This window comes from Chiloscyllium plagiosum, unplaced genomic scaffold (genome assembly GCF_037043375.1).
Source record: "Chiloscyllium plagiosum isolate Xiang-an unplaced genomic scaffold, Cpla_swu_hap1 HiC_scaffold_29, whole genome shotgun sequence".
Classification (NCBI taxonomy): domain Eukaryota; kingdom Metazoa; phylum Chordata; class Chondrichthyes; order Orectolobiformes; family Hemiscylliidae; genus Chiloscyllium; species Chiloscyllium plagiosum.
Genome location: NW_028270167.1, coordinates 1,315,261 through 1,342,576, shown reverse-complemented (window position 1 = coordinate 1,342,576; position 27,316 = coordinate 1,315,261). Strand labels below are relative to the sequence as shown.

At 44.2% G+C, this 27,316-nt stretch overlaps 1 protein-coding gene across 2 annotated transcripts in view; it reads right to left on the bottom strand.

Annotated features, from left to right (window-relative positions):
• Positions 1–4,943: 4,943 nt before the first annotated feature.
• hmbsb (hydroxymethylbilane synthase, b) overlaps positions 4,944–27,316 on the bottom strand; it is a 34,667-nt gene continuing 12,294 nt past the window's right edge. For both annotated transcript variants that reach the window (XM_087976293.1, XM_043677762.2), the window contains exons 4-14: positions 25,806–25,855; positions 24,768–24,823; positions 23,170–23,247; positions 22,647–22,724; positions 22,400–22,475; positions 20,719–20,832; positions 15,073–15,111; positions 14,391–14,510; positions 12,496–12,549; positions 12,203–12,289; positions 4,944–8,460 (exon numbers count right to left, since the gene is read on the bottom strand). In XM_087976293.1, coding sequence (XP_087832419.1) covers positions 8,287–8,460; positions 12,203–12,289; positions 12,496–12,549; positions 14,391–14,510; positions 15,073–15,111; positions 20,719–20,832; positions 22,400–22,475; positions 22,647–22,724; positions 23,170–23,247; positions 24,768–24,823; positions 25,806–25,855 — 926 coding nt within the window. In that variant the 3' untranslated portion in view covers positions 4,944–8,286. The remainder of the gene's footprint in view (positions 8,461–12,202; positions 12,290–12,495; positions 12,550–14,390; positions 14,511–15,072; positions 15,112–20,718; positions 20,833–22,399; positions 22,476–22,646; positions 22,725–23,169; positions 23,248–24,767; positions 24,824–25,805; positions 25,856–27,316) is intronic.

The following is a 27,316-nucleotide window of genomic DNA, read 5'->3' as shown; positions in this document are numbered from 1 at the left end:
GTACATAGATCCCTCAAAGTTGCCACCCAAGTGGATAGGGTTGTTCAGAAAGGATATGGTGTTTTGGCTTTCATTAGCAGGGGGATTGAGTTTAAGAGCCATGAGGTTTTGCTACAGCTCTACAAGTCTCTGGTGAGACCACACTTGGAATATTGTGTTCAGTTCTGGTCTCCCTACTATAGGAAAGATACAGAGGCTTTGGAGAGGGTGCAAAGAAGGTTTACCAGGATGCTGCCTGGACTGGAGGACTTGCCTTATGGAGAAAGGTTGAATAAGCTCGGACTTTTCTCTCTGGAGAGAAGGAGGAAGAGAGGAGACCTGATCGAGTTGTACAAGATAATGAGTGGAATAGATCAAGTCAATAGCCAGAGACTTTTCCCCAGGACAGGATTGACTGGTACAAGGATCATAGTTTGAAGATATTAGGAGAAAGATATAAAGAGGACGTCAGAGGTAGGTTCTTTACGCAGAGAGTTGTGAATGCATGGAACATGTTTCCAGCTGTGGTGGTGGAAGCAGAGTCATTAGGGACATTTAAGTGACTGCTGGACACGCACGTGGATAGCAGTGAGTTGAGAGGTGTGTAGGTTAGGTTATTTTATTTTACATTAGGATTAATCCTCGGCACAATATCGTGGGCCAAAGGGCCTGTTCTATGCTGTACTTTTCAAAGTTCTCTCCCATCACATCAGGCAATGGGACCCTGTGTGAGAACCTCTCTGGCTATGTTGAGGGCATCTTGAAACCAACTGTACAGGGGACCCCCAGCTTCTGTCACGACACTACGGATTTCTTACAGAAACTCAGCACCCGCGGACCAGCCGAACCAGGAACATTCCTCGTCACAATGGATGTTTCCGCACTCTACACCAGCAACCCCCACAATGATGGCATCACGGCAACAGCCTCAGTACTCAACACCAACAACTGCCAATCTCCGAGTAGCGTCCTACAACTCATCCGCTTTATCCTCGACCACAACATTTTCACCTTTGACAACCAGTTCTTCATCCAGACACACAGAAAAGTCATGGAGACCAAATTTGTACCCCAATATGCCAACATTTTCATGCACAGGTTTGAACAAGGTTTTTTCTCTACACAGGATCTCCGACCAACATTGTCAACATTTTCTTCCTCTGGACCCATGGTGAGGAGTCACTGATAAAACTATACAGTGATATCAACAAGTTTCATCCCACCATCAAACTCACCATGGATTACTCTTTAGTATCTATCTCATTCTTGGACACTTGCATCTCCATCAAATGATGAGCACTTCAGCACCTCAATCTACCGCAAACCCATGGATAACCTCACGATGCTACACTTCTCCAGCTTCCGCCTTAAACATATTAAAACAGCCATTCCCTACGCATACACAGGAGGAACGTGACGGGCACCAGGGCATCAATGTGGACTTCACCAGTTTCCTCATTTCGCCTTGTCCTGCCTTACCCCAGTTCCAACCTTCCAGCTCAGAACTGTCCCCATGACCTGTCCTACCTCCCCTCCCACCTATCTGCTCCACCCTCCTCTCTGACCTATCACCTCCATCCCCACCCCCATTCACCTATTGTACTCTTTGCTACCTTCTCCCCAGCCCCACCCCCTCCCACTTATCTCTCCATCTAGAGACTCCCTGCCTTCTTTTCTGATGAAGGGCTTTTGCCCAAAACGTCAATTTTCCTAGTCCTCAGATGCTGCCTACCTACTGTGCTTTTCCAGCACCACTCTAATCTAGACTCTGTACAACCCTGTCATGGCACCAATGCAAGACATGTCAGAGTGTTGACATGGATACCACCATTACACGTGGGGACACCACCCACTGTGTATGCGACAGTTACTCATGTGACTCAGCCAACGTTGCCGATCTCATACGCTGCAGGCAAGGATTCCCCGAGACATGGTACATTGGCGAGACCGAGCAGATGCTACAATAATGGACACCGCGCCAAAATCAACAGGCAGACCTGGTCCCTCCCAGTCGGGGAACACTTCAGCGGCCAGGGACGTTTGGCCTCAGATCTTCAGGTGTCCATGTTCCAAGATGGACTGCGGGACAGGCAACAACACAAAGTGGCCGAGCAGAGGCTGTTCGCCAAGTTCAGTATCCATGGGGATGGCCTCAACCCAGGACCTTGGGTTCATGTCACACTACAGGTGACCCCATTGCACTATACTGTCTCACACACATACACTCAAGCAGACCCTCTCATACACGCACACACCCTTTCATAGAATTACACTCCATCACACTGACACATAAACTTTACCAAGCATGCGCACACACAAACACACACACATACAAGTCTATGAAGTAAATTTGCATAATTATATTTGTAGATACATTCTATTTTGCTCAAAAAGCACACAATCTGTAGGCAGTCAATCCATGTGACATTTTATAAATTCCTACTTTGGAAACAGAACTAGTCTGACTCAAGATTGGGATACAGACAGACTCTAACCTCACACTTTCAATTCATTGTCTGAGCTGAGATGTCACCTCTTTTTAAATAAAATCTCAAGTCATTGTGAGGACGTGACTTAAAAGTAGTTCTGGGATTTACATATTAATGAAACGAAATCTGCAACCCATTCTAAAAGATGAAAGACTTAACAGCAATCTAGGTTGGTTCAATATGTCATTTCAGCTGCATGACACCGTAATCTTTTACTATAAATTCTGTGTCTTATGACCCTGCTTCACAACCACCTGATGAAGGAACAGCGCTCTGAAAGCTAGTACTTCCAAATAAACCTGTTGGACTATAACCTGGTGTTGTGATTTTTAACTTTGTCCACCCTTGTCCAACACCGGCTCCTCCACATCATTTTATAAAAGGGATAATGGCCCAGTTAAAAGGTATTTAACAGGTACTTACTAACTGGGGAATCTAATCAGGTCTAGGAGATGGTTAGTAAGAGTTGATTAATATTATAATGTTTTGTGGAGACCTGATGGGGATGGTATTGTTCTGTCTGCTACACTGATCCGGAGGTAAACCCTGCTAGGAGCAAGGGCTGATAAGATGTCAGGAAATGGTTACAGGGCAACATGGAGAGAAGCTGGAAAAACAATGACTTTGTGATGTTGCAATCTCCCAGACACAAATGATCAGCAGTAAACAGGCCCTCAATTATGTCACCCATAACTGATGCACTTGTTCAGAACAATTCAAAACAAGTTTATACAGTTGCATTATCCTCTCCAAGTGCTTCACGGGGAAAGCCCTCCACCAAGCTGAAGGTGTTGTTCCAGGACAGCCGAATGATGCTTGATCAGACAGGTAGCAACTCCAAAGCTTGGGGCCCAGTCTGATGATGAGTGATCAAAAAAAGGGACTCACAAGTGGCTAGAATTGGAGAAGGCAAATCAGGGCAGGGTTTATACACTTAAAATCCTGAATAAAGAGACCTTGGTGTGCAGATTCATAGCTCCTTGAAAGTGGAGTCACAGGTAGATAGGATAGTGAAGGATGCGTTTGATATGCTTGTCAGAGTATTGCGAATCAGAGTTGGGAGGCCATTTTGCGGCTGCACAGTACACTGGTGAGACGACTTTTGGAATACTGTGTGCAATTCTGGTCTCCCTCCTATAGGAACGACGTTGTGAAACTTGAGTGGGCTCAGAAAAGATTTACAATGTGTTATGTCACAGGGTAGACCCCTCTGCTGATTTAAACCAGCCACACAGAGAAAGCTCATCTCATGCTGTAATCAGTTTAAATTTCCAGAGGCAAAGAACTATCCCAGAGGTTACTATTTAAAGTAAAAATTAATTCTTTTTTTTCCCTTTAAGTCCAACAGAGAACATTAGACAACTATTTACAACCCCTTTCTCTTAAACCAATCTTTTACCTCCCACTCTACACTACTGGTCTGATTTTAAAAATCCCCAATTAAGATTTACAAAAAAAAAATCACATTTCAAAACCAGTCAGCTTTGTCCATTCTCCCTTATAGATTTTCCTCTAGGTCGGTTTCTTATAGACAGGAACCTTGCAGACACCTCTTCAGCTAGCAGTCCATATTTGTTGGTGTCCTTCACAGTTCTCTTCATAAATGTTCAAAATATCCAGTTATATACCCCAAAACATCAGATCATTTGATTTGTTTTGATGTTGTCAATATACTAAATTCAAATTTGATTGGACTTTGGTATCTTGGGGCATAATTTAAGTGGATTGGCTGAATTTGATTTTTTTTTATCATGGCAACTCAGCTGCACTATTGGTTTCACAAATGTTACATTTTAACTTCTCTCAGTACACTCTATGCCTAAGTCCATGCCAGCTTCCAGTCTCTCGAAGATACAGTATACACCTATACCTTCATAACAAACTACATGGGCAGGGATTTAAAGGTTTGAGCTGTAGGGAGAGGCTGAATATGTTGGGGCTATTTTCCCTGGAGTACCCGAGGTATGAAATCATAAGGAGCATGGATAGGATAAATAGACTCCCTGGGGTGAGGGAGTCCAGAACTAGAGGGCATAGGTTTAGGGTGAGAGGAGAAAGATATAAAAGGCTCCTGAGAAGCAGCTTTTTCACACAGAGGATGTTGTATGGAGTGAGCTGCCAGAGGAAGTGGTGGAGGCTGGCACTTTTACAGCATTTAAAAGGCATCTGGATGGGGACATGAATAGGAAGAGTTTAGAGCGATTTGGGCCAAGTGCTGGCAAATGGGACTAGATTAGTTTAGGATATCTGGTTGGCATGGACAAGTTAGACCAAAGGGTATGTTTCAGTGCTGTACATCTCTATGACTAAGTGCAGAGACCTTGGAGGGTTATAGATTTGGAGGATTTGGCAGATAGGGATGGGTCATGGAACTGCTGAAATACGTCTCTACGGCTTCATTCTCAGTTTACCGCTCCCCATTGAAAGCACTAGCCATTAAAAAAGATAAAAAAAGGCAACAGAATTTCTAAAAAAAACACTTTGTTACTTTGTTTATTGCATTATTGCAAGAGACAAAATGCTAATCACAGACACTCCACTACGAGCTATGCCAGACTGTCACATGGACTATCACATCCAAGACAGCAGTAAAAACCCTCATCATCCAAAATGTGATTATACAAAGACTGCTCTGGACCAGAGATTTCATTCTTCCTTTCACAAGGTCCTCCTCTTAAATAAATGAGTTTGATTACATTACCCTGCTCTCAGTCCAGGAGCTGATGAGGGATTCGGAGCTTGAGGCTGGAGGATCAGTGTCAGTATTTCTGACTCAGTTCAAAGGGCACTTTGTGTTATCATCTTTAAAACTGGGGCTCCGTTTTATTTAGGATTTCCACACAATGGTCCCTGGCCAATGACAGTGCAGATAATTAATGGGTAAGAAGAGCAGTAACATTTGTTTAATTATCAGTCCTACTGCTAGCTTTATGCAGAACTTTATCTTTGTTTACAGCTGTGGTATGTGGCTCTGTCTTTGTGCAGCATCATTTCATCTTCAATCCTGCAGCTCAACATCCATCCCACAGGATATTTACTGAAGCAGTGGGAATACCAGGGATAATAAATACAACATGGGGAAATCCACAGCATTGGACAGGATGAAAAGGGAGGCTAATCACCCAGACCCTGCTCAGGAGGCCTCCAAGAATCCTTCATTTGACCTGACCGCTTTTCGCAAGCAAAAGAATTGTGGCTACATCACTCTTACCCACATTGCATGACGATTAAGATATGTAGGACTGATGATGGCAAGGAGAAGTGTGAACAGGATTTAATGAATGCTTTGTCACAGGTGGACACAGATGGAGCTAGAACTTTCCCACTGTCTGTCTGAGCAGCACAATGGTTAATTTGGCTCATAGGCCTCTTGGAGACTTTTTAAAAAAAAAGTTGATGTAAAAAGAAAATCACCATAGTTGAAGGTGATCGTGAATTTCAGCATCCCTCAGGTAAACACAGCAGATTCATCATAAGCAGATGGTTGCTACACATCTACAGTGAATGAACTCCCCCCCCCATACTTTGAATCATTTACTGCTGTAGAAGAGACATTATTCTATCATTTAGCTTAGAAGAAAACTGGATGATTGAGGATATTCCAACCTGATCAGCATCAAGTCTAATTACATTTCATCAAAAATCCAGACTTTCAAAAAATGAGATTTGAGGATCACATTCTGCAATTGCACTCAATCAGTCCCACGCCATACCATCATCAGAACCTGACTGTGCGTGCAGTCAGATGTAGCTCACACCCTAATCAATAAATTGAGATTTCTGCTGATCTAGTTTTTGAAAACATACCCAACTTCTCCGTCTGCCAAAGGAGACCTCTTACTTTAATGTTTCACCTGAAAGGTGGCATCACCAACAGTATAGCGTCCCATCAGGACTGCACAGGGACTAAGCCACATTTTGAGCTCAATGGTCTGGAGTGAGACTTAAACTCACTGTCTTCTGGCTATGACACTGAGTGCTACCCACTCAGAATTCAAAATGTCCCAAAGTGTCAGGTGATGACCATACCTTGGGGTTTGATATTGCGGAAGGAGTTTGTTGTATCTCTCCTACTCTATATGTTTGTCAGGGCTACATTCAGGTTGTATAACTGGTCTCTCGGCCTCTCCCCTTTGGAAGGTGTGGGCAGAGGCGCATGATCACTATCAGTAACCTCAGCTGGGAGCTCCAAAAACACAAACACCAACAAGATCAAACATCAAGCTCAGCTACGATGGCATTCATTGCCGAATAACTGATATGTTCCACTGTTTGAATCATCTTCAGAAATAGGTTTTGCTGAAATGGGACTTGATGCTGTTTTTGTTAGAGAGTAGAAGGTTGAGAAGCAACTTAATTGAGCCATGTAAGATAATCAGAGGGCGAGATAGGTCGGACAGTGAGAGCCTTTTAACTCTGATGGCGATGGCTAACATGAGGGGACATAGCTTTAAACTTGGGGGGGGGGTGGTGGTGATAGATATGGGACAGATGTCAGAGGTAGTTTCTTTACTCAGACCGTTGTATGGGTGTGGAACACCCTGCCTGCAACAGTAGTAGACTCACCAACTGTTAGGGCATTTAAATGGGCAATGGATAGACACATGGACGAGAATCGAATAGTGTAGGTTAGATGGGCTTCAGATTGGTTCCACAGTCGGCGCAACATCGAGGGCCAAAGGGCCTGAACTGCACTGGAACATTCTATATTCTATATGTGCTTTTAGAGGATTAAAACAATAACCAAGCTTACTGGCAGAAATAAATCCATTTACCTTTAAAAAAATCTAACAAATATAATTTTATGGATAATTTCTCAGGCATGTCCCTTGTGCTCGATGTGAATAGAGACAGACATTTACTGCCTCTCTGGGGCTGCTTTGTCTCTCAAACATTCTCTAATTGCTGCCTCAGAGTCACTCAAATTACTCAACTGTACACCACCTTGTGAAAGAACCACAATTTGTACTTCCCAAACAGCAAACTTGAGGGTTTTCAGAAGGGGAGAAAAAAAATTGAAGATTTTCTTGGGCAATGTTTCCAAGTAAATGTTCTGTTGCCAAGAAAGTCAAAAAGCACCAGCAATCAGTACAACATAACAACCTTGAGTATCAGCAATTGATATCAGGCTAGTGCAATTCAGTAAACAGCCCCTCCTTCTTAGTGGGGGTGGGGGTGTTTGTCCATGAATGGGGAAGGCTGCAATAATATTAGTCTCATTGGAATTCCATCATCTGTTGGGAGTTAGAATGGAGAGGAAAACAGACTAGTTCCAAAGCAAGCCATGCTGTCATTGAAGCAATCTCCTTGCTGCACTAATATCACTTCCTAGCCTTGTTCATTCAAGGCTGTTTCTGGTTCAAGAAAGGCATCAACTGATTCAGTACAATAAACTAAATACAACAGCATTAGAGGGCTTTTCTTTTTAAAAAAAAGAAGCATGATTTCAATTTGAGTTAACAGATCATTCAAATTAAGTAACTTTGAATTGCACTTTTCAAATAAGATTTTGATTCCAGCTGCTACAGTGCTCAAGACTCTAAGCACGTGGCACAGAGAGGGGCACAGAGCTATGGAGATTAAACCAGCTTTATGGAAACCCTGCGGCAGTCTCCAAATGTTTGATAAAGGTTAGTCAGTAAATAACACATTCTTCAAAGCGAAAGTTAGAAGCAAGTCAGGGTATAATAGAATGGAGAATGTAAATGGGATGTATAAGCCACTCAGTAGGGATATTGCCCATTACCTTTGGTTACTGTGTGTGTATTTATAATATTATAAACACCTAAATAACGACATTCAGCATAAAACTAGAGTATTATCTCGCATCATTCAGCTGCCTTGCGACAGTCAGGATTTCCTTGGCACCTTTGCTCAGCAGTAGGTTAGCCAAATGCATCCCTAATTTCTCAGCTGCTATCTGCGAGTGCTGAGGTATTTTCTTTGCTGTGACCCCAACGTGCTGAACATCGTCATCACCACGATCTTCATCCTGAGGGAAAGACAGATGTTGGCCATTTTATTCCGAATATTTTTAAGTTTTGGAATTTCTTGCTAAAATAAATTACATTTGAAAGAAACTGATCAAGGGGATGATAGCCCGCAGGACATAACAGTTACGTCAAATGGACAAACCCAGTTTAAATGCCATCGCAGTTCATTAGCAACTCATTGCCTCCATCGAGTGCAGAAGTCGTGGATTCAAGCCTCACTCCCATCCTACATTGCTCAATGAAATCTTAAACTGAGATTCCAGTAACTGCCAGATCAACATTCCTCTGTTAATCTAAATTACTCACCTCGACTTCATGCAGGATTATACAGTGTACAAATGTAGCCATTTTACTGATGACACTGACTGCACTTCATTGTTATTTGAAAATGCTTCAAGACATTCTGACAAAGTGATGAGGTGCTACATAAATGCAGGGTCACACTGAGACACTAGATGATCTCTTACTGAAACTTCATTTTGAACTAGCAAGCACTTGGAAACCATGGAACATTCCTGGATGCCAAAGGAATATCTGCATCACTATGGCACCCATCCCATCCCAATGGAGCTTCACAGTCAGTTAAGTACCAAGTACTTTTGAAGTAAAGTCGCGGTTGGCTTGTAGGGAAATACTGATTTTTACATACAAAAAGCACAAAAATGTAATAAATGATTAGAATCATAGAGATATACAGCACAGAAACAGACGCTTGGTCCAACTCGTCCATGTCAACCAGATATTCTAACCTAATCTAGTCCCATTTGCCAGCACTTGGCCCATATCCCTCCAAACCCTTCCTATTCATATACTCTTCCAGATGCCTTTTATTTTTTTTATATAGATATTTTTATTAGAAATTTAACATTTTTTTTTATAGATATTTTTATTAGAAATTTAACATTTTTTCAGATGCCTTTTAAATGTTGCAATTGTACCAGCCTCCACCATTTCCTCTGGCAGCTCATTCCATACACGTACCACCCTCTGCGTGAAAAAAGTTGCCTTTTATATCTTTCCCCCCTCACTCTAAACCTATGCCCTCTAGTTCTGGACTCCCCAAACCCAGGGAAAAGACCTTGCCTCTTTACCCTATCCATGCCCATCACGACTTTATAAACCTCTAAGGTCACCCCTCAGCCTCCAATGCTCCAGGGAAAACAGCCTCAGCCTGTTCAGCCTCTCCCTGTAGCTCAAATCCTCCAACCCTGGCAACATCCTTGTAAATCTTTTTCTGAACCCTTTCAAGTTTCATAACATCCTTCCGATAGGAAGGAGACCAGAATTGAACATGATATTCCAAAAGCAGCCTAACCAATGTCCTGTACAGCTGCAACATGACCTCCCAACTCCTATACTCCATGCTGAGCAATAAAGGAAAGCATACCAGATGCCTTCTACACTATCCTATCTACGTACGACTCTATTTTCAAGGAACAATGAACGCTACTTTGCTGATCAGAGTCAGTTTGCAGCTGTTGGTGAAGCTGATCTGAAGATCCTGGACATTAAGATCCATGAATTGAGTGAGATGTTCCAGAACATTCAACAGAGCTGTCGGCAAATGGAAGCAGGTGTATTAGGAAGGAGGCAGTGAATTTTTAGAAGTTCAGTACTAAGGTTCAGGAATGCCTTTAATTAATTAAAACTTTTTTTTTCCTTTGTTGTGGGACTGGTCGAGGATATAGAGATAAGGAAGAGTATGCACTTGAAGGGATTTGAATGCAAGAGTAAGAATTTTAAATTTGAAGTTTTGGAACCACTGGCAGTATTGCTCATTAAGCATTGGAGTGGCAAAATCACTTAGCACAGAAAGCCACTTAGCCCATTGTGACTTTGACCTTTTGAAAGAGTTATCCAATCAGTCCCCTGGGCCAGATGGAATTTATCCTATGGTTCTATGGAAAGCTGGGGAGGAGACTGCAGAGCCTTTGGCTTTGATCTCTATGTCGCCATTGTCTACAGGAATAGTGCCAGAAGACTGGAGGATAGCAAATGTTCCCTTGTTCAAGAAGGGGAGTAGAGACAACCCTGGCAATTATAAACCACTGAGCCTTACTTCGGTTGTGGGTAAAGTGTTGGAAAGGTTATAAGGGATAGGATTTACAAACATCTAGAGAGGAGTAAGTTTATTAGGGATAGTCAACACAGTTTTGTGTAAGGTAGATCGTGCCTCAGAAACCTTATTGAATTCTTTGAGATGGTGATCAAACAGGCTTATGAGGGTAAAACAGTTGATGTAGTGTGTTTGGATTTCAGTAAGGCATTTGATAAGGTCCCTCACAGTAGGCTATTGCACAAAGTACGGAAATGTGGGAATGAGGGTGATTTAGCAGTTTGGATCAGAAATTGGCTAGCTGAAAGAAGACAGGATGGTAGTTGATGGGAAATATTCATCCTGGAGCTCAGTTACCAGTGGTGTACTGCAGGGATCTGTTTGGGGCCATGGGTATTTGTCATTTTTATGTATGATTCGACAAGGGCGTAGACGGATGGATTAGTAAATTTGCGGATGACACTAAGGTTGGAGGAGTGGTGGACAGTGCTGAAGGATGTTCCAGGTTACAAAGAGACATAGATAAGCTGCAGAGCTGGGCTGAGAGGTGGAAAATGGAGTTTAATGCAGAAAAGTGTGAGGGGGATTCACTTTGGAATGAACAGGAATGCAGAGTACTGGGCTAATGGTAAGATTCTTGGCACCGTAGATGAGCAGAGAGATCTCGGTATACATGTACTTAGATTCCTGAAAGCTGCCACCCAGTTTGATAGGATTAAGAAGATATATGGTGTGTTAGCTTTTATTGGTAAAGGGACTGAATTTCAGAACCATGAGATCATGCTGCAGCTGTACAAAGCTCTGGTGCGGCCACACTTGGGGTATTGTGTACAGTTCTGGTCACCGCATTATAGGAAGGATGTGTAAGCATTGGAAAGGGTACAGAGGAGATTTACCAGGATGTTGCCTGGTATGGAAGGAAGGTCATACAAGGAAAGGCTGAGGGACTTGAGGCTGTTTTCAATAGAGAGAAGAAGGTTGAGAGGTGACTTATTTGAGACATATAAGATAATCAGAGGGTTAGATAGAGTGGACAGTGAGAGCCGTTTTCCTCGGATGGTGATGGCTAGCACAAGGGGACATAACTTTAAATTGAGGGGTGATAGATATAGGACAGATGTCAGAGGTAGTTTCTTTACTCAGGGAATTAGGGGTGTGGAACGCACTACCTGTCATTGGATAAACATATGGATGAAAATGGAACAGTGTGGGTTAGATGGGCTTCGGATTGGTTCCACAAGTCGGCACAAGATCAAGGGCCGAAGGGCTTGTACTGTGCTGTAATGTTCTATCCTTCACTCCAAGCTCTCTTTGTTCAGCATCACTCCCCAGGATCTTACCATAAGTGTGTAAGCCCTGCTCTGATTTCCTTTTCCAAAATGCAGCAACTCACATTTATCTAAATTAAACTGCATCTGCCACTCCTCAGCCCATCTGATCAAGATCCTGTTGTAATCTGAGGTAACCTCCTTCACCGTCAACTACACCTCCAATTTTGGTGTCATCTGCAAACTTACTAAACTATGCCTATGTTACTGATAAATATTGGCCTCAGGGCACTGGGAATAATCCTTTATTTCCTTTTAAAAAAAAAATTGAGAGTATTTAAAAATCCATTGAGAGGACAGATGGGACCCCAACATCGCAGCACTACCCTGAGCTAAAAATCTGAGTTGTAGTTGTACCTGGGTTTGAGGTGATATACTCGTTTGCATAGTCTCTTTCAAACTGTCAGATCCATCAAGACTGTACACAGCCCCTGTGAGGTAGAGCTGCAATTGAAAGACAGAATTAAAATGTAACCTTGAAGAAAAATTTGCAAACAGATGTCAGTCTCAACATCAAAAGCAGGGCCTGTGGAGAGGGAAGCAGAGTTAATGCTTAAATCCAATGCAATTCTGCAGCAGCATTTCCTGTTGGTACCGTGGATCTCCAACATCTTCAGTAAGTACTTTACTCTCATCAAAAGTAGCATTACCTGGTTTTCATTAACGGCACTGTGAACAGCAACAGGAACACTGCAGCCTCCCTCCTACTCAAAACAGGAAACACAACCAATTAACTTCTTTCCAAGCACCTCAACCACACAATAAAAATGACACCCATCCCTCTAGGAGAGTGAGAAAGAATAAAAAATGCTGAACTTCATCAAAGAAAGGTTTACAGCCTCAATCCCAGTCTGGACCACTCACTAATGTCAGGTGACTGTATCCCAGCACTGGCTGCTGGAACAATAGCAATATCGCCCTGACTCTCCACTGCTCTGCAGCGATTCCAACCACAGTCTGAACAGACACCTAGTGCCAATAGAATTGAATTCAACTGGAATGCAGTGTGCTCTTACCCAGCACCTCCCCAGCAGATAATGTAAGGTGGTACAAAAATACAGGAACAGAATAGACCATTTGGTCCTTCCAACCTGCTCCACCATTCAAAATGATCACGTCTGATCATCCAACTCAGTAACCTTTCCCACTTTCTCCCCATACCCTTTGATCCTTTAGCCTATTGGAACATCATGTTGCAGCTGTACAGGATGTTGGTAACATCCACAACCACCTGATGAAGGAGCAGCATTCCGAAAGCTAATGCTTACAATTAAATCTGTTGGACTATAACCTGGTGTTGTGTGATTTGTAACTAAGGATGTTGGTAAGGCCACCTTTGGAATACAGAATACAATCCTGGTCACCGTTCTAAAGGAAGGATGCGGTCAAACTTGAGATGGTGCAGAAAAAAACTTACAAGAATGTTGCTGGGATTGGAGGGTTTGAGTTATAGGGAGAGGCTGAATAGGCTGGGGTTTTCCATTTCTCGTCAGCGGCTGAGGTTATAGAGATTCATAAAACCACGAGGGGCATGGATAGGGTGAATAGTCAAGGTCTTTTCGTTTGGGTGGGATCGTCCAAAACTAGAGGGCATATGTTTAAGGTGAGAAGGAAAATATTTTAAAAAGGACCTGAGGGATAACTTTTTCACACAGAGGGTGGTGTGCGTATGAAATGAGGTGCCAAAGGAAGTGGTACAATTACAATATTTAAAAGGCATCTGGATGGGTATATGAATAGGAAGGGATATGGGCCAAATGGGACTAGGTCAGATTTGGAAGTCAGGTCAGCATGGATGAGTTGGACCGGGAGGGTCTGTATCCGTACTGTATGACTAACTACATTTAACTCCTCCTTGAAAGCACTCAATGTTTCACGCCTCAGCCACTTTCTGTGACAGAATTCCACAGGCTCCCCACTCTCTGGGTGATGAAACTTCTCATCTCAGTTGTAAATGGCAGAACTCCTATCTTTAGATGGTGAACTCCTCGTTCTGGACTTCCCAGTCATAGGGAGAATGCAGGAAACATGTTCCCAATCTAATCCTGGTAGAATTTTATAGATTACTATTAGATTCATTCTTCTGAACTCCAGTGAATATAATCCTAACCAAGCAGACATGGCATGGTTCCAGTTCTGTTTCTGGAATAAACCAGTCCGACACCAACGTGGCAGATTGTGGAGCAGCCTAGTTGCTTCTGCTTTGATTCAAATGGTGAGCTAAGGTGCGGACAGAGTCTGCAGTTCCAGGATGTGGACTACTGACAGAGGATCAATACTCTTTCAGAGGATGAAATAAGAATTCTTTATGAGTTCTTCTGAGGTAAAACTGGGAGTGCACAGAGTACAGGTTAACATTTTCTGTTCAGGGGCTATGATATGTTAATCTGCCTTTCTCTTTCAGACTGTTGACTGACCTTTCCAGCATTTTCTGATTTGATAGTCAATTATTTGTAACTTTCTCACCAATGGCTAAACATATAGCAACCAAGATCCAGGCAATTAAATGAGTTTAGCAGCAAGTTTAAGCTAGTTTTGACTGTACCAGGTGCTTCATGAAGGAACGCTCAGCAATACAGCGCAGGACCGTTTCAGTGTCATTGAGAGCAGAAACCATGTCCAGGACAGCAGTGTCATTCATTCTCACTTCTACACCTAAGGCACCCTGAAACCAAACAGCAAAACACACACACACATTAAATCACAGCTGAAGAGTTTAACATGTTTTGTACACAACAGCCAGGAAAATTAACACAACAAAAAAAGACACTTCTATATTCTACTTGTCTCATCACTTTATTGAACACAGAAAAGGGTTAAAATTCACAAATATCCACTTTCCAACAAGAGCTCTCAGGTGCAATTTACACATTTCTGAACAAACCGGTGAGTCAACATCAGGGGAAAAACCTGAAGCTTCCTGCTACAGACTCTTTATTGCAGCAGTTTGACTGTTGGAAGTTTGATAAAAAGGTAACTCTGAACATTCAATCATCCAAAAGGAATTTAGGGATGGGTAATAGATACAACAATTACACCCTATGAATGAAAAACCTGTTTTTCTCTTTCCAAGCACTGATGAAGCCACTGGGTGTATGCAGCATTCTGATGATGCCACAGTGATTGTGAGAGTTTGACCCATGGTTATAAAGTGGACACAGGTGGGGGTTAAGATCACAATGCCCTGTCCGTACTAACTGTGCAGAAGTTGTATAGTGCTCACATACCTGACCCACAGCATACATACAATCTTCAGGCTGTAGAATCTGCAAGAAAAATACAATCAATTTAACTGCTGTGTACTGAAAATAAGAGCATCTGGTAGCTCAGTAAATATCTCATTTCCTACTTTCTGTCTAAGCAGAAGAAGAATAGTCAGTAACCCACTGTGGACAATAAAACAATGACAACAGAAATTGCTTGTTGTTTGCAGTTGGAGAGGCATCAGTGTTCCAACATCAGAAACTAACCTCTGCTCGTTCACCAAGCAGAAAAAATGACAACTTTAGAATGGAAACTACGCTTGTGTTGTAGGTCTGTGTGGACAGAGCTAGCTGCTCATTAAGGCCACTTGACACATTACAAAGTCACCTGCCCAGAATTAAACTGGATAGTTCCACACACTGAAGCTTCCAATTATTAAGCTGATTACAACGCTCCATCGCAAATCCAGGTCATGTTGCAGCTTCTAATGAGGAACTACACCCGAGCGCCCAGCAGGCTCTGCAATGCTTTGTCATGGATGTGTATATCCCTTGTCTGTGACAAAATGTGGATACTGTTCACTAGCTTACACTTGCTCTTGGCATGTTTCAGTCTGGGCATTACTCTGGCGCCAGGGGCATGGACAAACGCATCACTAAACCAAGCTGTGATAATGCGTTCTCGGGGCATAGAAACAGGAAATAGTGGTGAAAGAAAATTATTCGCAACTTTATCACAAGGTTTTATCATCATCCCTTGGGTTAACTGGAACTCAATTCACCACCTTCAACCTCCACCCCCCTGCCACGATGAACAATGGCAGCAGTGTGTCACTGTTGTGTGCACTGCAGCTACTCACCAGGACAGTACCTACAAACATGACCAACTAAAGGACAAAGACAGCATGAGCACACCACCCCATGCAAGTTCCTCTCCAAACCACTCACAATCCTGACCTGGAAATAAATGACCCGTCCTTCATGGAAATCCCTCCTTAACAGGATTGTAGATATCCCTAAACCCCCAAGGCCTGCAGCAGTTCAAGAAGGCAGCTTTGTAAAATTAATTAACAGACTGCGAGCATCATTGGCTAGGCTAGCATTTATTGTCCATCCTTAATTGCCCAGAGGACAGTTTAAGAGTCTGGAGGGATGGTGAAAATACGACAGGGCTACTTCTTCAGCCAGATTCTCGCCCACCCTCTGACAACCCCTTCTCTCCCCTCCAACACACCCCGTGCTGGCCTCTTACCCACCCTCGATCTCTTCATAGCCAACTGCCGCTGCGACATTGACCGTCTCAACCTGTCCACCCCTCTTACACACTCCAACCTCTCACCCTCGGAACGTGCAGCCTTCCACTCCCTCTGCTCCAGCCCCAACCTCACCATCAAACCGGCAGACAAGGGAGGCGCGGTAGTAGTTTGGCGCACCGATCTTTACACCGCTGAGGCTAAACGCCAGCTCGCGGACTCCTCTTCCTACTGCCCCCTTGACCATGACCCCACCTCCCACCACCAAACCACCATCTCCCAGACCATCCATAACCTCATCACCTCGGGGGATTTCCCATCCACCGCCTCCAACCTCATCGTCCCACAACCCCGCACCGCCCGCTTCTACCTCCTGCCCAAAATCCACAAACCTGACTGCCCCGGACGACCCATTGTCTCAGCCTGCTCCTGCCCCACCGAACCCGTCTCTGCATACCTCGACACGGTCACCACCCATGCCCTCCACCTCCTCCATGATTTTCGCTTCCTCGGCCCCCAACGTCTTATCTTCACCATGGGCATCCAGTCCCTGTACACCTCCATCCCCCATCACGAAGGACTTAAAGCCCTCCGCTTCTTCCTTTCCCGCAATACCAACCAGTATCCTTCCACCGACACCCTCCTTCGACTGACTGAACTGGTCCTCACTCTGAACAACTTCTCTTTCCAATCTTCCCACTTCCTCCAAACCAATGGAGTAGCCATGGGCACCCGCATGGGCCCCAGCTATGCCTGCCTCTTCATAGGATATGTGGAACAGTCCATCTTCCGCAGCTACACTGGCACCATCCCCCACCTTTTCCACAACTACATCATGACGACTGTATCGGCACTACCTCGTGCTCCCACGAGGAGGTTGAACAGTTTATCCACTTTACTAACACCTTCCACCTTGACCTTAGGTTTACCTGGACTGTCTAAGACTCCTCCCTCCCCTTCCTAGACCTTTCCATTTCTATCTCGGGCGATCGACTCAACATGGACATTTACTATAAACCGACCGACTCCCACAGATACTTAGATTACACCTCCTCCCACCCTGTCCCCTGTAAAAACGCCATCCCATATTCCCAATTCCTTCGCCTATGCCGCATCTGCTCCCAGAAGGACCAATTCCAATACCGTACAACCCAGATGGCCTCCTTCTTCAAGGACCGCAATTTCCCCCAGACGTGATCAACGATGCTCTCCACTGCATCTCCTCCACTTCCCGCTCCTCCGCCCTTGAGCCCCGCCCCTCCAATCACCACCAGGACAGAACCCCACTGGTACTCACCTACCATCCCACCAACCTCCAGATACATCGTATCATCCGCCGTCATTTCCGCCACCTCCAAACAGACCCCACCACTAAGGATATATTTCCCTCCCCTCCCCTATAGGCGTTCTGGAAAGACCACTCCCTGCACGACTCCCTCGTCAGATCCACATCCCCCCACAACCCAACCTCCACTCCCGGCACCTTCCCCTGCAACCGCAAGAAATGCAAAACTTGCGCCCACACCTCCCCCCTCACTTCCCTCCAAGGCCCCAAGGGATCCTTCCATATCCGTCACAAATTCACCTGCACCTCCACACACATCATTTACTGCATCCGCTGCACCCGATGTGGTCTCCTCTACATTGGAAAGACAGGCCGCCCACTTGCGGAACGTTTCACAGAACACCTCTGGGACACCTGCACCAACCAACCCAACTGTCCCGTGGCTGAACACTTTAACTCCTCCTCCCACTCCGCCAAGGACATGCAGGTCCTTGGACTCCTCCATCGCCAGACCATGGCAACATGACGCCTGGAGGAAGAGCGCCTCATCTTCCGCCTAGGAACCCTCCAACCACAAGGGATGAATGCAGATTTCTCCAGTTTCCTCATTTCCCCTCCCCCCACCTTATCTCAGTCCCAACCCTCGGACTCAGCACCGCCTTCTTGACCTGCAATCTTCTTCCCGTCCTCTCCGCCCCCACCCCTTCTCCGGCCTATCACCCTCACCTTAACATCCTTCCACCTATCACATTCCCAACGCCCCTCCCCCAAGTCCCTCCTCCCTACCTTTTATCTTAGCCTGCTTGGCACACCCTCCTCATTCCTGAAGAAGGGCTTATGCCCGAAACGCTGATTCTCCTGCTCCTTGGATGCTGCCTGACCTGCTGCGCTTTTCCAGCAACTCATTTTTCAGCTCTGATCTCCAGCATTTGCAGTCCTCACTTTCTCCTGGATGGGATTTATCCAAGGAGTCTCTGGGAAGCTAGGGAGGTGGAATTGGAGCCTTTGGCTTTGATCTTTGAGTCGTCATTGTCTACAGATTTAGTACCAGAGGACTGGAGGATTGCAAGTGTTGTGCCCTTGTTCAAGAAAGGCAGTAGAGATGACCCAGTTAATTATAGACCAGTGATCCTTACATCTGTTGTAGGGAAGATTTTGGAAAGGATTATGGGAGATAGGATTTATAATCATCTAGCAAGCAACAATTTGATTGTAGATAGTCAACATGGTTTCGTCAAGGGCAGGTCATGTCTCTCAAACCTCATTGAGTTTTTTGAGAAGGTGACCAAGCATGTGGATGAGGGTAGGGCAGTTGACTTCAGCAAAGCCTTTGATAAGGTTCCACATGGTAGGCTGTTGGAGAAAATGCAGAGGCATGGGATTGAAGGTGATTTAGCAGTTTGGATTAGAAACTGGCTTTCTGTAAGAAGGCAGCGAGTGGTGATTGATGGAAAATATTCAGTCTGGAGTCCGGTTACTAGTGGTGTGCCACAAGGATCTGTTTTGGGACCACTGCTGTTTGTCATTTTTATCAATGACTTAGACGCAGTCATAGGTGGATGGGTTAGTAAATTTACAAACGACACGAAAGTCGGTGGAGTAGTGGACAGTTTGGAAGAATGTTGCAGGTTGCAGGGGGACTTGGATAAACTGCAGACTTGGGCTGAGAGGTGACAAATGGAGTTCAATGCAGCTAAATGTGAGGTGATTCACTTTGGGAAGAATAACAGGAAGATAGAATACTGGGTCAATGGAAAGATTCTTGGTAGTGTGGATATGCAGAGGGATCTTGGAGTCCATGTACATAGATCCCTGAAAGTTGCCACTCAGATTGATAGAGCTGAAAATGTGTTGGTGGAAAAGCGCAGCAGGTCAGGCAGCATCCAAGGAACAGGAGAATCGACGTTTCGGGCATAAGCCATTCTCCAGCAACACATTTTCAGCTCTGATCTCCAGCACCTGCAGTCCTCACTTTCTCCTATTCAGATTGATAGGGCTGTTAAGAAGGCATACGGTGTGTTAGGTTGTATTGGTAGAGGGATCGAGTTCTGTAGCTGTAATGTCACACTGCAACTATACAAAACGCTAGTGCAGCCACATTTGGAATATTGTGTACAGTTCTGGTCACCCTATTGGAAGCATTGGAAAAGGTTCAGAGGAGATTTACTAGGATGTTGCCTGGTCTGGAGGGAAGGTCTTATGAGGAAAGGCTGAGGGACTTGGGTCTGTTCTCATTGGAGAGAAGGTGGCTAAGAGGGGATTTAATAGAGACATACAAGATGATCAGAAAATTAGATAAGGTAGACAGTGAGAGTCTTTTTCCTAGGATGACGATGTCAGCTTGCACGAGGGGGATAGATTTAAGACAGAGGTCAGAGGCAGGTTCTTTACTGAGAGAGTGGTAAGGCTGCCAATGTAGTTAACTCAGCCACATTAGGGAGATTTAAACAATCCTAGGATAAGCACATAGATGACGATGGGATAATGTCGTGGGATGGGCTTAGATTAGTTCACAGGTCGGCACAACGTTGAGGGTTGAAGGGCCTGTTCTGCACCATATTGTTCTATGTAGGCCAGACCACGTAAGGATGGCATTTTCCTTCCCTAAAGGACATTAGTGAACCAGATGGGCTTTTCCAACAATCAACAATGGATTCATGGTCATCATTAGATTCTTAATTCCAGATTTTTACTGAATTCAAGTTCCACCATCTGCTGTGGTGGGCTGCCCAGGACATTACTCTACGTCTCCAGATGAATAGGAGACAGTGAGGTCTGCAGATACTGGAGATCAGCGTTGAGAGTGTGTTGCTGGAAAAGCCCAGCAGGTCAGGCAGCATCTGAGAAGCAGGAAGATCAATGTTTCAGGCCAGAGCCCTTCATCAGGATTCGTGAAGGAGGGCTCTGGCCCAAAACACCGATTTTCCTGCTCTCCAGATGAATAGTCTAGTGACATTTCCACTAGGCCACTGCATCCCTATAGTACTCATCATCTTCTCAACGGACAGTTAGGGATGGACAATAAATGCTGGCCCAACTAGTGAAGCCTGCATTCGATGACTGACTGTTACAAAAATCCTTAGGGTTTGGAAATGCACATGACATTATTAAACAGGTTATTAAGAGTCATACCTGACTGATCCGATTCTCCCATCCCATTCTTCGCAGTCCAGCTGCTGCTAGTACAATAGCACTGTAATCATTTTTCTCATCAAGCTTCTTTAACCTAGTATTCAAATTGCCTCGCTGTGATCAAAACTGTTAAAGAAAGACCCAGGAACCAGTACCAAACCACACCTGACACTCCTGGTGCAGCCCTCCTGACACCAGGCAGATACTGGTACCAACATCAGTTCAAACCAGTTTCACACTGAGAGGAGGAGAACTTCTTCAAGGTAGGCATGTAGAGAGATGAAGGGCTTTTGCTCCTTGGATGCTACCTGACCTGCTGTGCCTTTCCAGCACCACACTAATCTTGACTCCAATCTCCAGCATCTGCAGTACCGTCCTCTGCCCAATTTCACACTGCCTCCAGTAACAGGATGGATAAGTTCCTTCAGGAACAAACATATCCTGGCTATCGATAAGCTGCATGCCCACTGGAACCCATCCCAAACAGCAGCAAACCGGAACTCCATTTTCAATTTAAAGATGAGGAGATTGCTTTTTCGCGAACCAAAATCACTGGTTCTCTAGATGCTATCCTAGCAGTAAGTGCAGAATTAGATGATTTTACACCATAGAGATGGTTACTGTACTGAGACTGTTCCTATTCTTAAACTGCGCTCAGTGATCCCAGTCTGTATTCATTGGCTCCAAACAATGTGTCCGAGCAGTATGTGGTTCACGTTAACACATTTTGAAGACTGACTATTGTATATTGGGGAGGAACGGTGGCTCAGTAGTTAGCACTGCTGCCTCACAGCGCCAGGGTCCCAGGTTCGATTCCAGCCGTAGGCAACTATCTGCGTGGAGTTTGCACATTCTCCCCATGTCTGCGCGGGTTTCCCCCAGGTGGTCCGGTTTCCTCCCACATTCCAAAGATGTGCAGGTCAGGTGAATTGACCATGCTAAATTGTCCATAGTTGTTAGGTGCATTAGTCAGAGGGAAAATGGGTCTGGGTGGTTTACTCTTCGGAGGGTCAGTGTGGATTGTAGGACCAAAGGGCCTGTTTCCACACTGTAGGGAATCTAATCTAATAATGAGTAACCATGACAATGGCTGACATAGCACTGTGGTCAGGCTGCAAGGTATACGTACAGCTCTCGTCTCTATATTATTAAAAAGAACATGAAGAAACACTTGACAAGTGCAAACAAGATTTAAGAATGAAAAAGTTACCTATCAGAAATACATTGGGACATTTTTCTTTAAAGAGGCTGACAGAGAGAGAGAAGTTGATACAAATAGATAGAAAGGAAACTAAAGGAGTAATCGAGGGAGAGAAAGATCTGTTGAAATAAAAAAAATAAAGGATGACAATGGGAAAAAGGAGCCTGGTGGAATACAAATACCAGCATAAACTAGCTGGACCAAATGGCCTGCTGCTGGGTTGTATTTTAGATGTACTTCAAGAGAATTATATCTTGACACTTCAACAAAACCATTTTTTTTTTTAAATCAAAGTGCCTGTGGAGAGAGCAGCCGCGATCTTATTGAGAAACAGGTTCTAGGGACTGAATGGCTGACTCCTGTTTCTAATTTCTATGTACACATGCAGAAAGCAGACACAGGCACTATTGACTAATGGCTTTCTCGGTTACATATTTATAAAGTTCTGTGTAAGGAGCTTTGAAGAGCAATAAAGGATACAATATCCTTGAATTCCAGGTGAGGAAATCTCCGTCTTAGCTGCGCAGCTCGTCGTAGGGAACTAGTTCCCACTACACTGTAAACAGACAAGGGAGAGGGAGATGAGAACATTGCACTCAAAACCAACACCTTCCTGGACTGTAAGAAATCTCATCCAAAAATTTCAAAATGAGAGTTGGCTTTTTCTCCAGTCCTGTAAGATTAGTTATTCCACACAGTAAAGCACACAACTGGCTCAGTAGCTCACCTTCTCTCCGGCAGTGTGTCCAGGGATTTATCTGCATGGCTCGGGTGCAGAACAACAGCATCAAAGGGAATTTCACGTCTGCAACAAGACAGTTGAGAATACAAATCAAAGCTCATCTCTGCACACTGTCTGTAGTTTATTTGCAATGACAATAGCAGTTTCAGTGCTTGGGGAATGTCCCAGTCAGCACTCGCTGGTTATTTGGAAAGGGGAAAATGAAAAGGGGACAATATGTCCAAAGAGAATTTCTATTGAGTGAGACAACTATGAAACGTTAAGCTCTGTAAAGATGGCCACTTCTTTAGCATCTCAATATCAGCTGTATAAACTGAAGGAGGAACTCTCCTCACAACTGACTTCAGATTTAGATTCAGAAGTACACCAACCCCATCAAACACTCCCAGGTACGATACAGCATGAGATTAGATACAGTGTAAAGTTCAGCTGGACTCTGGAGGCTTGTTTTGATGAAGAAAATAACTTGTATAAACCCTCACTAACATTCTTAACTGAAAACACTCACTTGCAGATGGCTCCAATTGTAAACCCTGGAGGGAGTGTAGTTGGCAGATCTTTTAGAGAATGAACTACCAGGTCAACTCTGCAAGACAGCAATTGCATGTGAAGTGCCAGCAGTAAAACAGTGTAACAGTTAAGACTACAGAACCAAAGGTAAAGTAATCAGTAACATCCTTCCTCCATTTACGAAGTCTAGTCCCGCCAGAATTTTATAGGTTTGAGAATCCTCCCTCATTCTTCTAACCTCCAGCGAGTACAGGTACACAACCCTTTATCTGAAATCCTTGGGCCAGTTGTTTTTCCGATTTTGGAATTTTTTAGATTTCGGAATAAATGACATTTTCTCAGTGAAATAAAAAAATATATTACCCAACTGCACTCGCACTTGGGAACAAGACACAATTTTCACCTGCCAGTGCTGAGCCACGCTGCCATGTCACATCTCAGTAACGTGGTTTGACCAGGTGTGGAGTTGGGTCACGTGTTTGCACGCCAAAATGATGCTCCACACTCCACAAAAACATTTCAGATTTCAGAACTTTTCGGATTTTGGAATTTCGGATAAAGGATTGTGTACCTGTATATCCTAATCAATCCAGATTCTCTTCATACATCAGGAATCAATCTGGCAAGCCTTTGTTGCATGCCCTCCAGAGTTACTCCTTTAGCCAGTTTTAAAAAGTTGTTGAAGTAAACCAGAAAATAGCTTGTGTCCACTCGAGATTCGAGCACATAACTCAGGCTAGCATTCCAGTGCAGTACCTAGGGCATGGCTTCTTTTTTAAAATAGTCAGATGTGGCACCCACTTTCAAAAGCAATAAAGGCAAGAACTCATCTGCCCTCTGGATGGGTGAAAATGATGCCATAGTACTATTTCAGAGAACAGCAACATCCCCAAAACATATTACAATCATTACCATGCTGTTTGTGGGATCTTGCTGTGTACAATTTGGTTGCTGTCTTTCTTACGTTACAATAAGAGTCGGTAAAGTATAGTGCTGGAAAAAGCACATCTAGTCAGGCAGTATCTGATGAGCTTGACCCTTCACCATTCCTGATGAAGAGCTTATGCCCAACACATCAACCTCTTGCTCCTCAGATGCTGCCTGACTTGACGTGCGTTTTCCGGCACCAGACGTAATCGACTCTGACTTCTCAAGCATGTGCAGTCCTCAGTATCTCCTACATTACAATAATGATGGTACAGTTAATGAAGTGCTTTGAGGTAAAGGGACTCAGGATGAGCTCTAATCCTGTATTAACACTGTGGAGACTCCCCAGGCCTGTCTAGCTGTCAGTCTACCTGTTTGAGGGGGCAGCCAAGCCCTTACTCCACTACCTCATTCAAAGGCTGGCACCTGTGCCACTTTTCCTGCAGCATCAGTGTGTGAGCCCAGATTGTGCTCAAGTCTATGGAATGGAACTCAATCTTGTGGCTGCAAGGCAAGTGTGTTACCCACTGTGAAGCAGCTGACCATGTTATAGTTGCTGACAATCATATTAAATAATAGCGAAGAGGAAATATTTTACAAAGCACGACTCCCAATATAAAATCAACAGCATTGTGAATGACAGATAGATAAACACCCAGGAATTCATACTCATTTTTCTCCAATGCAGTTTCCAGCTCCTTTGTGAACAGGCTCTTCTCTCCAATCTAACAGAGAAATCAAAACCTGGGTTAATAATGTCAACCTGGTGCATGTATATCTCTCCCCTACTCCTGCTCCTCACTCACCTTATAGCAGTGATGTATGGACAGAGACCCACAAAATACTGAAGAACCTACAAAAGGTCCACCTGACACTACGGAGAGTAGATTTGAAATGGGGTGGGCTGGAATCAGATTACTTTAAAACTGACACACATTTAGTTGTCTTTGTTACCTTTATGGAAATCAGCTAATTGCAAAATATTTTAGTGTCTACATTTGAAGTTACGAAATTGAAAAATGCTCCACTGAAAGCATAGTTTGTCACTAACAAACATTCTTAGACACAGAGTAAAGCTCCTTCTCCTCTTTTAAACTAAAAAGAGAACTCTCTCCCCCATTCCCCCCTTCAAACAATCCCAGAACAGGTACAGCACAGGCTTCGAATCAAAGTCAAGCCTCCTCTATTCTTTTAACCTGAAAAGAAAAATGGCTTCACTCTTTTAAACTGGAAGTAAAACTTCCTTGACACTATTCCCAATCTCTCTCTAACCTTTTAAACTAAAAGTAAGCTCTAAGTAAAGTTCCCTGGACTCTGGCCTCATCAAACACTCCCAGGACAATGACAGCACTGGTTCAGACACAGAGTAAAACTCCCTCTGCTGTTAAACAGAAATAAACGTCCCTCAAGAGTGCTGAAATGAACCACCCCCAGGACAAGGACAGCATGGCATTCAATGCAGAGTTAAGCACTGTCTACTCTTCCAATCTTAAAGTAAAGCTGCCTTTACTCTTTTAAACAAAGTAAAGCTACCTCAACACTGTCCACATCTAACACTCCCAGGACAGGGTCAGCATAGAGTTAGGTACGGTGTAAGGCTTTCTCTACACCGCCCCATTTAAAGGGCTTAATTCAAGGATAATTGCATGACAGACACCATTTTACAGCAATTTACAAAATTGCATAATGAAAGAAAATAAGAGATACCTTTGAGAGCGCTGTATCCAGAATTTTGTCCCCAGTGGTTGTCATAGCAACTGCATTGATAAAAAAAAAAACAGCATTATTCCAGGGTATTCAGCATCAGTTTAGGGAAAATACCATCAAGCTCACATCCATCTCCTGAATGCAGATCCCTCCCTAGCTGACGGACAGATCCTCTACCCAGCCTCTGTACCCTGGTCAGGTACACCCCCACTTCCCCCACCCCGGGTCATTATCCCTGCACAGCCCTGGGCGGTTATGTCCCATCTCACTCCACCCCACCCAGTCAGCAGTACCACAACCACACTATGGGCCAATCCCTACCGCCCGGACCCCGGTCAATCTCCCCAGCTCAGGCCGGACCCTGGTCAGCCTAACTTCAACACAAGGTCAAAAATATCCACAGGCCAATTCCAGAAAAATTATAACATTTCTCCAAATTGGTGAGGCAAAGCAAGAACCCTCCAGACTGCCACCCACAGAGCATCACAAAATATATTAAACCAACCTCACCACCCATTCCTGCTCTGAGCTGCGAGGTCCAATTACCTCAATCAGACAGGTCACACACTCCTGTTTTACTTTTCTGTCCTGTAATAGCCCATTCATCAAACATTTACCCTGTAGCCTCTTAAAATTTGTAACACTTTCCTCTTTCAGCATCCCCTGGGTTTGCTATTCCGCAGATTTATCAATCCAGTGCAAATTAGGTATACAGTCACCCAGAAACATGCTCTTTAGTCTATGATGCTACACTGGCCATCGAACAAGTCAAATACTGCCTTCTCTGCACTTAGAGTCATAGATCTGTACGGCATGGTGACACACCCTTCGGTCCAACTCGGCCATGCTGACCAGATATCCTAAACTAATCTAGTGCCATGTGCCAGCACTTGGCCCATATCCCTGTAAACCCTTCCTATTCATATACCCATCCAGCTGCCTTTTAAATGCTGTAATTGTACCAGCCTCCACCACTTCCTCTCGCAGCTCATTCCATACACGCACCATCCTTTGAAAAGATTGTCCTTTAGGTGCCTTTTAAATCTTTCTCCTCTCACCCTAAACTTATGCCCTCTAGCTCTGGACTCCCCCACCCTAGGAAAAAGACCTTGTCTATTTACCCTCTCCATGCCCCTTATGATTTTATAAGCCACTATAAGGTCACCCCTCAGCCTCCAACACTCCAGAGGAAACAGCCCCAGCCTATTCAGCCTCTCCCTTTAGCTTCTCCAATCTCAAATTTGTATGTTTAGTTTGAAAACTCTTGCCTGGGAAAGGGTCTCTCATATATTCACCAGTGATGTCAGAGCTTAAGGGATTATCATATAAGTACATGTCAGATAAATTTGTTTTCTACAAATGGTAGTTCAGAGGTGATCAGATTGAGGTGATTAAAATGATGAAAAGATTTGATAGGGTAAACAGGAAGAAACGCTTCCAACGACGGGATGTGCAGAACAAGAAGGGGACAAAATTAAAATTAGAACTCAGCCTTCCAGGAGTAACATGAG